General features: G+C 44.8%; 1 protein-coding gene across 4 annotated transcripts in view; it reads left to right on the top strand.

Moving 5' to 3' along the window:
* Positions 1-8,187: 8,187 nt before the first annotated feature.
* The window catches only part of WIPI2 (WD repeat domain, phosphoinositide interacting 2), a 31,373-nt gene continuing 22,636 nt past the window's right edge, over positions 8,188-16,924 (top strand). Inside the window, exons 1-3 of one of the 4 annotated variants that reach the window (XM_004268960.4) lie at positions 8,188-8,447; positions 10,894-10,947; positions 15,022-15,104. In XM_004268960.4, the coding sequence (XP_004269008.1) occupies positions 8,374-8,447; positions 10,894-10,947; positions 15,022-15,104 (211 nt within the window). In that variant the 5' untranslated portion in view covers positions 8,188-8,373. The remainder of the gene's footprint in view (positions 8,448-10,893; positions 10,948-15,021; positions 15,105-16,924) is intronic. The other 3 variants (XM_004268962.3, XM_033426666.2, XM_033426663.2) reach the window with 3 other exon arrangements.

The following is a 16,924-nucleotide window of genomic DNA, read 5'->3' as shown; positions in this document are numbered from 1 at the left end:
GGGTTCTTTATTTCTTCATATAGATTCGAGTTACTGTCTTCTGTCATTTCATTTTAGCCTGATGGCCTTTAGTATTTTTTGAACAGGTCTGCTAGGGACAGATTCTCTCAGTTTGCGTTTCTTTGTCAATTCTTTTTTTTTTTTTTTTTTTTGCGGTACACGGGCCTCTCACTGCTGTGGCCTCTCCCGTCCAGACGTGCAGGCTCAGCGGCAATGGCTCACGGGCCCAGCCGCTCCGTGGCATATGGGATCCTCCCGGGCCGGGGAACGAACCCGCGTCCCCTGCATCGGCAGGCGGACTCCCAACCACTGCGCCACCGGGGAAGCCCATCTTTGTCAATTCTTAATTTCTCCTTTTTATTTTTTTTTAATATTTATTTGTTTATTTATTTAGGCTGTGCCGGGTCTTAGTTGCAGCACGTGGGCTTCTTAGTTGCAGCAAGCATGCAGGATCTAGTTCCCCGACCAGGGATCAAAACTGGGCCCCCTGCATTGGGACCATGGAGTCTTACCCACTGGGCCACCAGGGAAGTCCCTCTCCTTCTTTTCTTGAAGAATAATTCTGCTGGATATAGAAATCTTGATAGTCCTCCCCCCACCTCCCCAGCACTTTGAATATGTCATCCCACTGCCATCTGGTGACCATCTTTCCAACGAGAATTCAGTTGCTAATTTTATTGAAATCCCTTATTTGTGATGAGTCCCTTTTATTCTTGCAGCCTTCATGATTCCCTCTTTATCTTTGACTTTTAACAGTTTGACTATGATGTGTTTAGTTGCAGATCACTTTGAGTTTATTCTACTTGGCAATCATTGAACTTCTTGGATGTACAGGTTAATGTCTCTCATCAAATTTGGGAAATTTACATGCTTTACTTCTTCAATTATTTTTTCCACCCCATTTTCTCTGTCTTTTCCTCCTGGGAATCTCATTATGCATAAGTTCAGGTTTTTATATTTTTCTATTAAAAAATTATTATTAATTTATTTATTTATTTATTTGGCTGTGCTGGGTCTCAGTTGCCATGTATGGGATCTTTGTTGCAGCATGCAGGATCTTTAGTTGAGACATGTGGGATCTAGTTCCCTAACCAGGGATAGAACCCAGACCCCTGCATTGGGAGCGCAGAGCCTTAGCCACTGGACCACCAGGGAAGTCCTGTAAGTTCGTTTTTTTTCTTTTTAATATATTTATTTATTTATTTATCTGGCTGCGTTAGGTCCTCATTGCTGCTCACGGGCTTTCTCTAGTTGCAGCAAGCAGGGGTCACTCCTCATTGTGGCTGGCGCATGAGCTTCTCACTGCGGTGGCCTCTCTCGTTGTGGAGCACGGGCTCTAGGCGCATGGGCTTCAGTAGTTGCAGCACACAGGCTCAGTAGTTGTGGTTCGCGGGCTCTAGAGCGCAGGCTCAGTAGTTGTGGCAGACAGGCTTAGTTGCTCTGCAGCATGTGGGATCTTCCCAGACCAGGGCTTGAACCCATGTCCCCTGCATTGGCAGGTGGATTCCAACCACTGTGCTACCAGAGGAGTCCCTAAGTTTGTATTTTTTATGGCGTCCCACAGTTCTCTGAGGATCTGTTCATTTTTCTTCCATCTTTTTTCTTTCTGTTCCTCAAACTAGATTTTTCTCAGTTGAATCATCATTAAGTTTGCTGATTCTTTCTTCTACTAGCTCAAATCTGCTGTTGAGCCCGTCTAGTGAACTTTTCCTTTTGGTTTTGTAATTTTCAACTCCAGCTTTCTGTTAGGTTCTTTTCTTGATTCCTACCTCTTTAATGAGGTTCTCTCTTTGGTGAGGCATCGTCATCATACCCTTCCTTTAATTCTGTAGGTATGGTCTCCTTTAGTTCTTTGAATGTATCTGTAATAAATGCTTTTAAGTCCTTGTCCACTAAACACACCATGTGGGCCCCTTCATAGGCAATTGCTTTTCCCTGTTTGGGGGCCATATTTTCCTGTTTATTTGTGTGTCATAGTTTTTTTTGTTGAAAATTAGACATTTAAAATAATACAGCAACTCTGGAAATCAGATGCCCCTTCCCAACCTAAGGTTTCAGGTTCTTGCTTTTGTTTGTTTGTTGAGTGACTTTTCTGTACTAATTCGATAAAGTCTGTGTTCTTTGTTGTGTGCAACCAGTGAAGTCTCTGCTCGTTTATCTTAGTGGTCAGATAACAATTGAATGGAGATTTCTTTAAGTGCCTTGAATCAATATGTCTCCCAACCTTTGCCAAGGGGCTGTGTGTGCATGTTGGGGTACGCCTTCAACACTCCTGCAGGCATTTTACAATTCGGCCTTAGCCTTCACTTCCTACTTGTGCAGGGTCTCAAGATCAGCCATAGGTGAGATTCTAGGACCTTCTCAGGTCTTTCTTGGGCATGTGCACAGTCCTGCACATACACATAACCCTCTAGATTCTCAGGAATATTCCAGGAGCCTTTCAAAGTCTCCTATGCATATCTCATTTCCCAGTTATTCCTTTAAATTGTTGTTGTTGTTTTTCTTTTTTTTGGGGGGGTGTCTCTTTTTAGCCCCAGTTTGTAACACTACCTCAGGCAGTTGTAATTATTAAACAATCCCCACTGATGGTTTTAGACAAATATCTTGCAGATCAAGCTATCCACACAGGTACTGGTAAACTCTTACTCAAATGAAATAAACACAAGCTTTGAGAATTGAGTTTTTCCAAACTGCCAGACAGGTTAGATAGTGACCATTCTCTGGGGATGGGGATGTGGGGGAGCCCCAAGCCCATCCTGCCCCCTCCAGCAGCAGATGTTTGTTTTCACATCTATCATAGTTGCATGGCTGATGGTTTTCAAGGCTACTGTGGATCTAGGAAAGACAGAGGAGGTTAGGCTAAATCACAATGCCACAAAGTTTACTGGTGTTTTTGTTTGTTTGTTTGTTTTTGGCTGTGTTGGGTCTTTGTTGCTGCACACGGGCTTTCTCTAGTTGTGGAGAATGGGGGCTACTCCTCGTTGTGGTGCGCGGGCTTCTCAATGTGGTAACTTCTCTTGTTGCAGAGCATGGGCTCTGGGTGTGTGGGCTTCAGTAGTTGTGGCTCACGGGCTCAGTAGTTGTGGCATGTGAACCCTAGAGCGCAGGCTCAGGTAATTTTGGCACACGGGCTTAGTTGCTCCGCGGCATGTGGGATCTTCCCAGACAAGGGCTCGAACCTGTGTCCCCTGCATTGGCAGGCGGATTCTTAACCACTGCGCCACCAGGGAAGTCCCAGCTTACTCTTTTTTACTGACATTCAGTTGTGTTACTTGAATCAATGCTTCTTAGCTTGTTTCAAGCCTTAAGTTAATATCCAGAGTTCTGAAAAAGTTGATTTTTGACAATTTTTGTCAGTGTTCTCTTTGCTTTTATGGAGGAATGGTTTTCAGAGATTCTCGCTCCACTATTCTGGAAGTGCTTCTTCCATCCGTTCCATCTTTCTTCATAGCATTCTCAGGAGGTGAGTTATTTTAGCCCTTGTGATTATTGAGGAAACTGATGCTCAGAGAGGTTAGGTGACTTACCTAAGGACATATACCTGGTAAGAATCTGAGCCATTGCCTGATTTCAGTGTTCCGTACATCCTGACCTCTCTCCCACTGCCTCACCTCGTGCAACGTGCACTCCACCATCCTTGCACTCCAGCCCTTTGTTCCCTCCTCCATGACAGGTGTTTATCCTACAAGTTTGTTTAGGAACTTGCTTGTGGGAGGACTGCTGATCTCTCAATGTTGCACATAAGAAGAATACTTGAGGAATGTTCTAAGCACTTGCAGATGACGGTTCTGTTCTATGGTTGATAAGAGGAAGGGAAGCTCCTCTCCCTGGGATTGGCATCAGGCCAGTCACCTAGAGGAATGCTGAAGTGATGATAGAAACTCCTTAGCATCCTTCCTGCCCTACATGCCATCAGGAGTGTCAGCCCATACTGTCTCAAGATGAGCTGGAACACGAGGGTATATGACTGAGTCACACACAGGTCAAGCTCTCTGGCACAAATCCAGCCTGCTCTCCAACAACATTTGTCAGTGTTTCCCAATACCAAGCAGATAATAAAGCAGTGAAACAAAAACTGAGTGAGTGGGCAGCAGCCCTCAGCTCCAGCCCATCCCAGTCATCAGGAATGGAGGCCTGGGGTGGGGGGAGGGGAGCAATAAATTGGGAGACGGGATTGACGTATACACTCTACTATATATAAAATAGATAACTGATAAGGACCTACTGTAGAGCACAGGGAATCCTACTCAATACTCTGTAATGACGTATATGCGAAAAGAATCCAAAAAAGAGTGGATAGGGTAGTTCCCTGGTGGTCTGGTGGTTAAGACTCTGAGCTTTCACTGCAGGGAGCACAGGTTCAATCCCTGGTCGGGGAACTAAAATCCTGCATGCCGTGCAGCACAGCCAAAGTAAATAAATAAAATAAAATCTAACACCTAATTGTTAAAAAAAAAAAAGAGTGGGTATATGTATAACTGATTCACTTTGCTGCACAGCAGAAACTAACACAACATTGTAAATCAACTACACTCCAATAAAAAAATTTTTATAAAAGGAATGGGGGCCTAGAATTTAGTTCTCTGGGAACACAGAGTGAACAACACTGACAAAAATTCTGCCTTCATGGAGCTTAGGTTCTAATTGGGAGGGGGCATTATATGACACATTGGATGTGATACGTGCTATACAGAAATATAACGCAAGGAAAGAGATGAGGAATGTGTAGAAGGGCGGAGGTTAGTGTTTTCAAGGATATTCAGGTGTCCATACCACATCTCTTCTGACCAAGTAATTTACATACAGGTGAAGGAAGCTTGACAATGAGCTCTTGCCCTTGGAATTCATCACCCTTATCACGAGCCCTATTACTCAGTAGAAGAGGGAATGGCTTACTGAATGTTCAGTTGTGGTACCAGCTAAGAGACCACACCCTGTGAGGTCAGGGTGTCATTCTACAATACGCAGTACATGGCTGTAAACCAGGAGTGGAAGGGGTAGTGTTTTCTCGCGTATTACATCTAATTATTCACTTAAGAAATTTTTGTTTCCATCCACACAACCCTATGTTCACTAGATTTTGAGATCCAGTCACCTATTACTCCAGGGAATAGAGTCATGGTTCTGGTAAATTGGAAACAGTCAAATCCCTGGCCATTCAGGGATCTTCACTTGCTGAACCACTAGAGAGAGAAGGAGATACTATCCTGAATGGACAGATAGATTCTGACAGACTGAAGGGGAAACTGGGTGGCATTTCAAAATGAAGTCAAGGACTGTGTCCAGAGCCCAGGGGATTCACTTGGGGACCTCTTTATGTGCCTTTGTTCAATAATAATGGTCCAAAGGAAACTGTGCCAACTAATACAGAACCACTTAAAGACATTGCTCCTGGCCTATATCTTGAGAGGCATTCACATATACATATATTTATACATTTACATACGTATATGCCCATACAGCCAACCACTAAAATAGCTCCAGCCCCTTCATGTCCCCTCGCAAACAATTCCCCACCAGAAGTAATCACTATGCTGCCTGTTTTGACTTCATATAAACGGACTCATACGGTCTGTATTCTTTTGTGTCTACCTTTTTTCACTCAATATTACATCTGTGAGATTATCCATGGGTGTATGTCTTTTTCATTGCTGCATAGTATTCTTTTATATGAATGTACCACAATTTACTTATTCATTCTGTTGTAGATGAATGTTTGGGTTATTTCCAGTTTGGGGTTATGAATAAAGCAGCTATGAATATTTTTACACCTGTCTTTTGGGGGTAATATGCACTCATTTCTTTGAGTATATACGTAGAAGTGAAATGGCTGAGTCATAGGGAATATGCTAGTTTAACACTAGTAGATACTGTCAAACACTTTGCCAAAGTGGTTTTAACAATTTAGACTTCTACTTACAGTGTATCAGAGTTCCAGTTGCTCCACGTTGTTGCCTGCACTTGGTACTGTCAGTCGTTTTAATTTCATCCAACTTAGCAGATGCTTGGTAGTATCTTGTTTGCTCTTAATTTGCAATTCCTTGATGAGTATTGATGATGGCCACTTTTGCCTGTGCTCATTCACCATTTTGATATCCTCTTCTGTGAAGTGTCTGTGCTCAAGTATTTTATCCACTAAAAAAATGAGTTGTCAGTATTTTCCTCATTGATTTGTACAAGTTCTTCAAATATTCTGGAAATAAGTCCTTTGTCAAAAAATATGTATTGCAAATATATGTATCCCATTCCAACCTCTCTTAATGGTCTCTTTTGATGGGCAGATGTTCTTAATTTTGATGAAGACCAATCTTTTATTTTGTGGTTAGTACTTAAAAATTTTTTTTTAATTTTATTTATTTTTGGCTGCATTGGGTCTTCATTGCTGTGCGCAGGCTTTCTCTAGTTGAGATGAGTGGGGGCTCCTCTTCGTTGAGGTGCGAGGACTTCTCATTGTGGTGGCTTCTCTTGTTGTGGAGCATGGACTCTAGGTATGTGGGCTTCAGTAGTTGTGGCATGTGGGCTCAGTAGTTGTGGCACGTGGGTTCAGTAATTGTGGCTTGCGGGCTCTCGAGCGCAGGATCAGTTGTTGTGGTGAACGCGCGTAGTTGCTCTGAGGCACGTGGTATCTTCCCGCACCAGGGCTCGAACCTGTGTCCCCTGCATTGGCAGGCAGATTCTTAACCACTGTGCCACCAGGGAAGCCCTGTGATTAGTACTTTTAAAGTACCTGTTTAGATGACTTTGTTTACACCAGAGACATTAAGGCATTCTCCTGTGCTTTCTTCTAGCAGATTTATTGTTTTACCTTTCAACATTTAGGTCTACAATCCATCTCAAATGAATGCTTGAGTACCGTATGTGGTAGGAGGGTCTGCATATTTTATGGAAAAGACCATTCTTTCCTCAATGATTTTCTTCTTTATTTTTATTTTTTGGATTAAAAAAATTTTTTTTCAGTCCAAGGTTTTTTTGTTCTGTTTTGTTTTTTGTTTTAAATTGAAGTATAGTTGATCTACTTTCCTCAGTGACTTTCAATGCATTCTTGACTCCATGGCTAGAATTAACGAACTTGATCACACCATTCTGTATTTTCAATGGTGGCATATTGCTCTTGGTATAAAGACCAGTCTCTTGCCTAACGTACCTTTTTTTTTTAAGATTTTTTTTTGGGGGGGGTTGACCATTTTTAAAGTCTTTATTGAATTTGTTACAATACTGCTTCTGTTGGTTTTTTTTTTTTTTTTTTTTTTTGGTCAGGAGGCACGTGGGATCTTAGCTCCCCCGCCAGGGATGGAACCAGCACCCCCTGCACTGGAAGGTGAAGCCTTAGTCATGGGACCACCAGGGAAGTCCCTTACCTTAACACCCAGCCTAATCCGGACACCTCCTGTTTCTCAAGCCAAATCTTGTGTCATGTGTACCATCCCACTCCAAGCTCAGACACACCATGGAGTTCTTTGTCCAGGTCACACTGTCATCCGTGGACCTTTGCCATACAGAACGCTTCCATTCCTGAGGTCGGTTACCTGCTACTCAAACTTCAGGCCTCTTCTCCTCCAGGAAGCCTTCCCGGCTGCACAGTCCCTGTCCCTTAAGTCTAGGTTAAGCGACCTCATTACGTGCTTTCATTGCACCCCGGCTTTGTAATTGTGTTTACCTCTCCCACTGTAACTTCGCTGAAGAAAAGGAGGAGGCCTGTTTAGCTCACATGGAAGGCACTCTCTAAATATTACTGAATGAATGAATACGTGTAAAACAGAATCCTCCCCAGAGACCCAAAACGCGTGGGCCTTGGAGAAACAACGGGGGTTCCATTCTCAGATCTAACACTTAGCAAATAAGTTAATATTTCTGAGCCTCAGTTCTCAAATTCATAAAATGGGAATGCAACATTCCCTACAAAGCATTGCTATAAGCACCAAATAAGAACGCACGTATCTGGCACAATGACTCGCACGCGGCAGGCCCTTTTAATATTAATAAAAAGATGGGGGCGGGGGACACGGAACGCCTACTCTTTACAACGCGCATGCGCGGCCCGTGACCCGCCCGCAAGGCCAGCCCATCGCGCCCCCGCGCGTCCCCACGCGCGCGCGTGTTCGACCGGAACCTGGGGCCAGGCCGGAGGTGAAGGGGCGGACCTCCGCAGTACGCCTGCGCCGTGGGAGGCCGTGCGCCGAGGAGGCGGGGCCACGCAGGCGCGCCTGGCGGCCCGGCTCTGGAGCATAAACAAGAGCGGGGTCGGGATGAGGCGGCTGTTGATGTCCGCGCGGCGAGTGGCGGCGAGCGGGGCTCGGCGCCGACCCTGAGCTCACCCCGACCTGCCCTCCCGCGCGCGAGCTCCGGGCCGGGCCCACCCGCCGCGCGCCCACCATGAACCTGGCGAGTCAGAGTGGCGAGGCTGGCGCCAGCCAGCTACTCTTCGCCAACTTCAACCAAGACGTCACGTAAGGACGGGCGTGGGCCGGGGTCGGAGCCGGGGGCCGCGGGGCGGGGGCCGGAGCCTGGGGGCCTGGGGCCGGGGAGGGCAGAGGCATCCTCGGGGCGGGCCCGGCGCGTGCTGGGAGGGAGGGGCGCCCTCTGTGGGGACCCTCCAGGCTCTGCCCTGGAGCTGCGATCTCTGAGCCGGGAAAGCGATGGAGGTAGGGGAGGTATTTTACCCAGCACGGGAAGGCTTTGTCTTTTCGGACCTCACTTCTCACAAAGTTGGGGCAGAACTTTGTGGCCTGACTTGTCTCGGCCGCCTCTGGAGCGGTGGGGGTGGGTTTCTCCCTTATAACCCGCCTCCCTCTTGTACCTCAGCTCTCTTGCTCCAGTTTTTCCCCTCTTCAGCCCCTTCTCCTCATCTCTTCATCATCTTAGGGTCCCTTGGATTTCCTTTTCTTCCCGTCTCGCTGTTCTTTTTGACAGGTAACTTTGATGTCCTCCTCGAGCAAGAAACAAACTTAGCAGTAAACGTGGTCTCTGACCTGTGGAGAAACTGAGCCAAGGGGGATGTGACAGAGAACCCCTCCCCCCCCCCAGAGGTCTTGGTGCTTCGGGGCATGGGCCATCCTTACAGGGGAAGCGAGGCCCATGATGCCAGCCCTTGTTTGTCCCAACCCAAATGGGTTTGAAGCCGATTCTTCGGAGGCTGTCTCCAGTGACGTGTGAGGATAGTTACTAGATGAAGTTTCTGGAGAAGGAAGGATAAGTTGTGGGACTGGAAGGGAGGAAAGCCATCTGGGGAAGTGAGTAAGAGGAAGTGATGTAAGAGGGGAGGAGGAGTGGGTCATTGGCTTCGTACCAAAGTAGTCGGTTGAGGTGTTCCTGGCTGAATGGAATCAGCAAAGTAGAACATGACATCTTTTAAAAAACTAAAAGTCAGTTGTAGAGCGGCAAGCCCCCAAGTCAGTGGCGTGCAGTGGGCGCTCGGTAGCACCTTCCAAAGCTGGGGAAGTAGCGCAGACAGCCCCATAGTGGGCCTCTGTTGGGACTTGGAAGGGAGCAGATCACCTCCTCCAACTACAGGGAGAGGAAACCGAAGTTGAGGAAGGTTCAGAGCAGAGCCTGGATCTTACCCTCATTTGACAGTGGAGAGGGGGCAGCTTTCCTGAATTGTCTTCCAGTGTCCTCTCCAATCTACCATGCTGTTGTTTCTACCTACAGAGTAGGATCTGGAGGACAGTGAATGTAGAAAGCAGCCCATAGCAATCTTTGAAGGTGAAAACTGCCGAATACTAGTGTTCTGTATGACCAAAAGCCAATCCAACAAAAAGTTTGGACCACCTGTTGCAGGAGGTTATAACTGAGATGGACTATGTTATACCAATCCAAGTAGGGAAGAGGACATTTCAAACCGACTGTGATTCCGTTTTTAGGGCCTTCGTATTTTGAGACCAGTAAGAATGGTAGCTTTATGGATTTTTATGTCTTGTATAAATTAGAGAATTTCCAAAACATTTTCTACCATTCTTTAAGTTTTTCATTGCTCATCATTTATATTGAAAGGAAATCAAATATGAGAAAACATTCTCTTTTGCTCTTATTTTAAATGGCATTCAAATACCACTTTCCCTATATAAGAGAAGAATGTCACTCTGGCCTGAAATAAGGTCTTTTTGTACTTGGAAATCATGCTTTCCCACTCCTCCGTGAGTCCTGAAGTTATTAGTTTAAGACAAGATTTTTTTTTTTGCGGTACGCGGGCCTCTCACTGTTGTGGCCTCTCCCGTTGCCGAGCACAGGCTCCGGACGCGCAGGCTCAGCGGCCATGGCTCACGGGCCCAGCCGCTCCGCGGCATGTGGGATCCTCCTGGACCGGGGCACGAACCCATGTCCCCTGCATCGGCAGGCGGACTCTCAACCACTGCACCACCAGGGAAGCCCCTCAAGACAAGATATGTGTGTCATAATTTTGATTTGCTAAAGAGACCTTGATACAGTGTGAGCATAAATTGTAAGGAATAGTAAGTTAGGATTATACTAAAAGTTTATTGATGAAAGTGACTAATTTGTTTTAAATCTATACCTGAAAGAAATACAGAAGTTCTGGGGAGAGGCTTGACAGTTCACTCCTTTCCCTCCCTTGCCCATCTCCAGCATTTACTTTGATAGAGGAACACAGTTTTTCACAAAGCAAAGAATATTGGATTCACATTCACGGTATTCAGTGAGGAAACCTGGAAGCCGTTTCACTTAATAGAATATGTATTCTACGTTATACAGTAATGCTTGAACAACAGTGTTCCTTTCATAACAAACTATATCTGTCCTTTCTGTTTTTCCTGGTAATATGGTTTCAAATACTGTAATATTTTTTTCTGTGATTCTTATTCTAAAAGTGTGAACGTTTTATTTGGGGTTTTTTTGTTTTGTTTTGTTTTTACCATTTGTTTTTGTTTGTTTAACTAGAATTGGGAAAAAGGCATCAAGAAAAGCTGGTCCCCGTCGTCGTCTTCTTGGCTGGTTAGTTCCAATCCTGGTTTCTGAAAGTAACACTTTGGAAGGCTTATTGAGGAATTTTTGGTGCTTTGATATCGAAGTTAAGAAACTAATAGAAGTGCAGGGTATCACTTGGCTCTTCAACGGAAATATCAGGGGCTACGTACTTGCAGGGGACCCCACGCAGCTTGTGGAAGTTATTGATTGGGCAACGTCTACATCATTTAGAAACTACATTTCTAAAAGAAATAGAATAAGGACAGGGACTTGACTTCCAAAGTCTTCTGTTTGTAGCATTGATGTTGTTAGTGTCTAAAAGTTATGGGCATAGAGATAGTAAGGCATTGGTCTGAATTGATTGCTTTCTTGAACCAGGTTTCTTCTAAGGTTACAGCAACTGTCCTGGAAGGTCCCTTCTCTCCTTTTCCCTCATCAGTAAATCGAGGGACTTGGAAGTAAGGATTCTTCACCTTAAAGTTCTAGGTGGTTCTGCCTGCCGTGTGGAGGATGTGTTTTGAGGAAGCAGGGCAGTCACTGGGGAGGGTATTGTCCAGCGGCCGTGGCCAGTAGAGAGGAGACTGGTGAGCCATCAGGATTTGGTGTGACCCATGGGACGTGCATGCTGCACTTAAGGGAGAAGTTAAGGTGACTCCCAAGTCTCCAGCCTAGATTCTAGATGAGCAGTGACAGCACATTATGGGAGAAAGATCAGAGGGGGATTCAGTTTAGGGAGAAAGATGAACTCCGCTTTGGATATTACTGAGTTTGAAAGGCCTTCGGGATGTCCAGGTGGAGGTCTGGGATGGCCATGAGCTTGCTGAGTAGGGCCCCGGGGCCGGCCAGGTCTCAGCAGCAGTTCAGGTGGCTTCCTTTTTATGGGCGTCACTGTTTTCACTTCACCCTGTCCTCGAGTATGGCTCTCTGATGAAGATGATGAAAAGGGAAAACATTAATGGGCTGATCATGCTAAGTGGGTAAAAAAAAGGGAATTAAGAAAATGATCTTTTTTCTTTTAAAATGTTTTTAACATTTATAAAATGTTAAAAATTTTTTTTGTTTTTTAATGGAAATCACTGTCTTTTAAATACTGAGCAGTCAAGTTTAAATTCAGTGACAGAGACTTGCAGTTAAAGATGGTGGGTTAAACACAAGCATTTATTTTGGCCCTCCCTCTCAGAACCCTAATAAAATGTCACAGTCAGTGAAATATCAGAAAGGTACTTTAAAAAGCTTAAACCCATAGAACGAGGAGACACTAGCAACAAAATTTTGGAAGCCAGCAAGTGGTAAAGGAAAGTGGATCCTCCATTGCTAGTGGGGAAAGCAGAGAACCAACCTCCTGGAAACCACGGAATCCCCCAAAGGCTCAGGATGGGCGGTCTCAGGAGCTCTGCAGTGGAGCGGAGTCGCGTGTGGCGAAGATCGAGAAGGCTGGCCCAGAGTGTGTTGCAGAAGCAGTCTGTTCCTGCCTAGTGAGGGACTTGGGCCTTGTCTCCAGAGGGTACAGCAGGGTCTCTGGGTTTTGACACCACGCACAGTTGAAGGCAGGGGTATGGTAGTGAAGTGGGGGATTAAGTAAATATATGCTTTTTTCTGTTATTGCTGGGTTTTCCCTTTGTCAATAAAAGATCTCTTACCTTAAAAAACAAAAAAACAAACCTTACCATGTAAACACTTAGTGGGGAGTGAGATTATTTATTAGGGGAATCTCATGCTTATATGTTACTGTACTTCTCCCATTAATGTATCATATGGTCAGGCAAATCATGAGATGTTATTAAAAGCAGAATCTCCAAAGAGGGGTGTGTGAACCTGACCATTGATATTCGAGATGTAAATATCAAACCTATTTGTATTTCATATCATCCTTTAAAAATGTCTGCCTTGGCTTCCCTGGTGGCGCAGTGGTTGAGAGTCCGCCTGCCGATGCAGCAGACACGGGTTCGTGCCCCGGTCCGGGAAGATCCCACGTGCCGCGCAGCGGCTGGGCCCATGAGCCGTGGCCGCTGAGCCTGCGTGTCCGGAGCCTGTGCTCCGCGATGGGAGAGGCCACAACAGTGAGAGGCCTGCGTACCGCAAAAAAGAAAAAATGTCTGCCTTTGTTGATAAAGTATATGCTCACTCTATACCACATGTACATATCAAAAAATACTTGGTGTATTTTTGCTTACATTTCCTACTGATTGGGGTGTGCAGGTAGGAAGCCATGCGATTAAAACTCTAGCAAAGGTATTTAATATCCAAAATCAGTTTCTGAATATCTGGAAGAACATCAAGGAGCTAATATTTGATCAGTTTTAACAAATTCTGCCCATTTGGAGCACAGCCAAAATCCTGGGTGTATCAAAATCCAGGTCCTCATTAATTAATTCAAGCTCATTAATTTTGCCTGTAGAAAAAGCCCTCTCTAAGCTTATTTTATATATGAAACTAATAAGCTTGGTGACTTGGTTTCCAAGTCAACAAATTTGAAAGAGGGAGGGGCTGTTAATGCTAGTAGGATGCTTGGGGAGCAGTGACAACTGTCAGCGAAACAAAAGGTAGAGGGTATTTTATTACCCAGCCCAACAGACTGCTGCTTGATGTAGGTACACAAGACCCTCAACTCCTTGTTAGGGTCTGAGAGGGTCACTTTGTCATGATAGTAAAGTTGTTTCATGATGTGAGTCCAGTCAAATGGTGAGGATTTGCCGTCCCATACAGAAAACTGTATGAGGATGACTTTTATTTAAATCAGAAATGGTGGGATATAAGGTTTTGGTGCTTAAAATAGCAGCCCTTAGTTATCTGGAAAACATTTTCCTGAACATCAATTTTCCAGAAGTTATGAATTATTGAGATTTTGTTTTATTTTTAGCTTTCTTGGATATTCTTGTGTTTTTGTTGGCCCCTTATTGCTTTTCAAAAAATGTACAGGTAACTGCCTAATTACCTCATTGATGTGATTAATTCAATATAGTGAAGCATTTTTGTAGAGAAAAGTTATATAAACTGGTAGGAGTTCCATTTCTGTTTATACTTTAGGATGAACCAGTTGCAATTTCAGTGTTTAGTAGTGCTTATAGCAGCTCTGTTCTTGGAATGTATTTCCTCTGCATAAGTGTGAAAGAGGTTGGAAAGCTCAAGTTTCTAATAGATGAAATGGTCATTAAAATAGCCCTAATTTTTTATCTTGGCACATGAGTACACATACTCATCATGTGAAATGTCAGTCTTCATTATTTCTAGGCTTCTGGTTTACCTTCTGTTTCCACTTGTTCTCCCAGACATTAAATACCAGAATGATCCCAGGATCTGATTCTTCACGTCCCACCACTTCTTGCTTTATGCTCTGTCCTCTCTGTTTCTGAAAGCCGTGCTTGTCCTTTTACTCCCCCTCTCGGTCAGTTACGTTCTGGACAGTAGTAATCTTCTATGAGGAAACACTTCATGTAGCGGCACAGCTCTCCTGCACTAGGGATCTGGAGAGCTCAGGGTTCCCTCCAAGCCTCTTAGCACAAGCAGGAGTGTTGGGTGATGAATATGGAACGTTACACACAGGCCAACTGTGTTACGTAGTCTTGCCATTCCAGGCTCTGAGTTAGCTCTTTCCATCCTATGCTGAGCCATAGCCTAACGTAAGTGACTGAGCTGCATTTGTTATGGCCTTAACTGCAGTGCAGAAAGACACCATCATCCACCAAAGTTGTAAATATCTTTGTTTAATATTTACAATGTTATCCTAACTTGGACTCTCCCATACACCAGGCATGTATATCAGATCACCTGAGAAACCGCACTGTGTTTTGAGGGGATCATTAATTTAGGGCTGATTACTTTTATTTGTATGTCAAACTTATCTTTAAAGTTTTATAGATTTCAATAAGAACATTGTCTATCTTTATTTTATTGACATTCCCCTTTCCCTGGCTGTGAGGTGTGGCGTCTTCCGCGCCGCTCTCTTTTCTGCTCTGCCGCCACTCGCCTGGTACAAACCACATGACCTTATTTGTGCTGATTATGGGTAGATGCTGGTGACTGTTGGGTAACGTGGAGCTAGTTTGTGCGTTATCTGCCTACACGTATCAGCTCTTATTTCTGAATTTGGCTTTTTTGCAGGTCTCTAGCTGTTGGTAGTAAATCCGGTTATAAATTTTTCTCCCTTTCTTCTGTGGATAAACTGGAACAGATCTATGAATGCAGTAAGTGTTTGCTTTATTTTTCCCCCTTCTTAAAATAGACAAGTTATACTTGAATTAGGTTGCATTCTTAAATTCCCACATTATGGTTAAAATCCAAATACCCCTTGACCAATAATCTTCTTTCAGCTTAGTCTTACTGAGAGGTGATGGCTATGACTGAACAATTATGTGTTCTCCCAGATCTTTTTCTGTGCATTTGCATACTTAGAAATGTACATGTAGAAATACTTTATGGGTTGCCATTTCCAATACATGATACCATAGTAAATGCATTATTCTATAATTTCTCCCCTTTTTAATGCCATTTAAACCACTTAGATTTCTGTCATAGAGGGCTTCCAGAATTTGAAAAGTTTACATCCCCCTGGTAGTGATTTATTTTCTCCATTTGGCATTTTATGGTGTTTGAGTGGCTGTGTGTCAGATACCTGTGGGGTTGCAGGAGGGCCATGAGCTTCGATACCTTGCTAAGTCACCTACTGTGACTTTACATAGATCGCTTCATGGACCTCAGTTTCTTTGTTTTTCGTGTGTGTGTGTGTGTGTGTGTGTGTGTGTGTATGTATGTGAGAGAGAGAGAGAGAGAGAGTACTTGCTGAATAAATACTTAGTAGTAGGTACAGACCCTCCCCCAGTGAGAATAGGATGGAAAGCTTTGACTCTCTGCACATACATCTTTTTTTTTCATTGCTGTAGTTGTAAGAAGCAGTACAGATCCCTGTACCCTTCTCCTAGTTTCCCCCAGTGGTAACGTTTCGCAGAAGTGCAGTACAGTATCACAGCCGGGAAGGCTACATGGATATAGTCCAGCCTGTGTGTGTGAAGTTCTGTACAGTCCAAACACCCATCTAGCTTCCTGTGTCCACCACAATGAAGACACTGGGCCGTCTGACACCACAGGGTCCTTCCTGTTGCCCTTGTACCCACACCTGCCTCGCCTCCCCCACTGCCACCCCACCGTCCCTAATCCCCGGCAGCCACTGATCTGCTCTCTGGTACCAGAATATTGTCTTTTCGCAAATGTTACATAAATGGAAGTATGTAACCTTTTGAGATTGGCTGTTTTCGCTCAGCATCTTTCCCTGGAAGTTCACCCAAGTTGCCGGGTGTCAGTAGCGCCGTCTTTTCTGTTGCTAAAGCTGGTTCCACGTGCGGACGCAGCCCAGCTGTTTGACCCTCACCCGGCAAAGTACATCTGGGCTGATTCTAGATTTGGGCTGTTAAAAATATAGCTGCTGTGTATGGGGTTTTGGGTGGATGTAACTTTCCACTTCTGGGATTAATGTCTAAGTGTGATTGCTGGGTTGTATGTGTGGTGTTTTGTCTTCGTCTTTTTTTTTTTTTTTTTTTTTGCGGTACGCGGGCCTCTCACTGTTGTGGCCTCTCGCGTTGCGGAGCACAGGCTCTGGATGCACAGGCTCAGCAGCCATGGCTTACGGGCCCAGCCACTCCGCGGCATGTGGGATCTTCCCGGACCGGGGCACGAACCCGTGTCCCCTGCATCGGCAGGTGGACTCTTAACCACTGCGCCACCAGGGAAGCCCTGTCTTTGTCTTTTTTAAGTGCTGAACTGTTTTACAGGGTGGCTGTACCATTTTACATCCCCACCAGTAATGTGTGAGTGAGCCAGTTCCTCAGAACCCTTGCCAGCATTTGGTGTTACCAGTGTTTTTCCCTTTAGCCGTTCTCATGGCTGCGTGCAGCACTAGCTCGTGGTTTTACTTTGTAATTCCCTAATGGCTAATGATGTTGAACAGTTTTTCATGTGCTTGTTTGCCATTCTCTTCAGTGAAATGTCTGTTCATGTTTTGGCCCACTTT

The sequence above is a fragment of the Orcinus orca genome, chromosome 16, assembly GCF_937001465.1.
Source record: "Orcinus orca chromosome 16, mOrcOrc1.1, whole genome shotgun sequence".
NCBI classification, from domain to species: Eukaryota; Metazoa; Chordata; class Mammalia; order Artiodactyla; family Delphinidae; genus Orcinus; species Orcinus orca.
The sequence above is the reverse complement of the archived record's forward strand: the minus strand, read 5'-3'. Positions and strand labels throughout refer to the sequence as shown.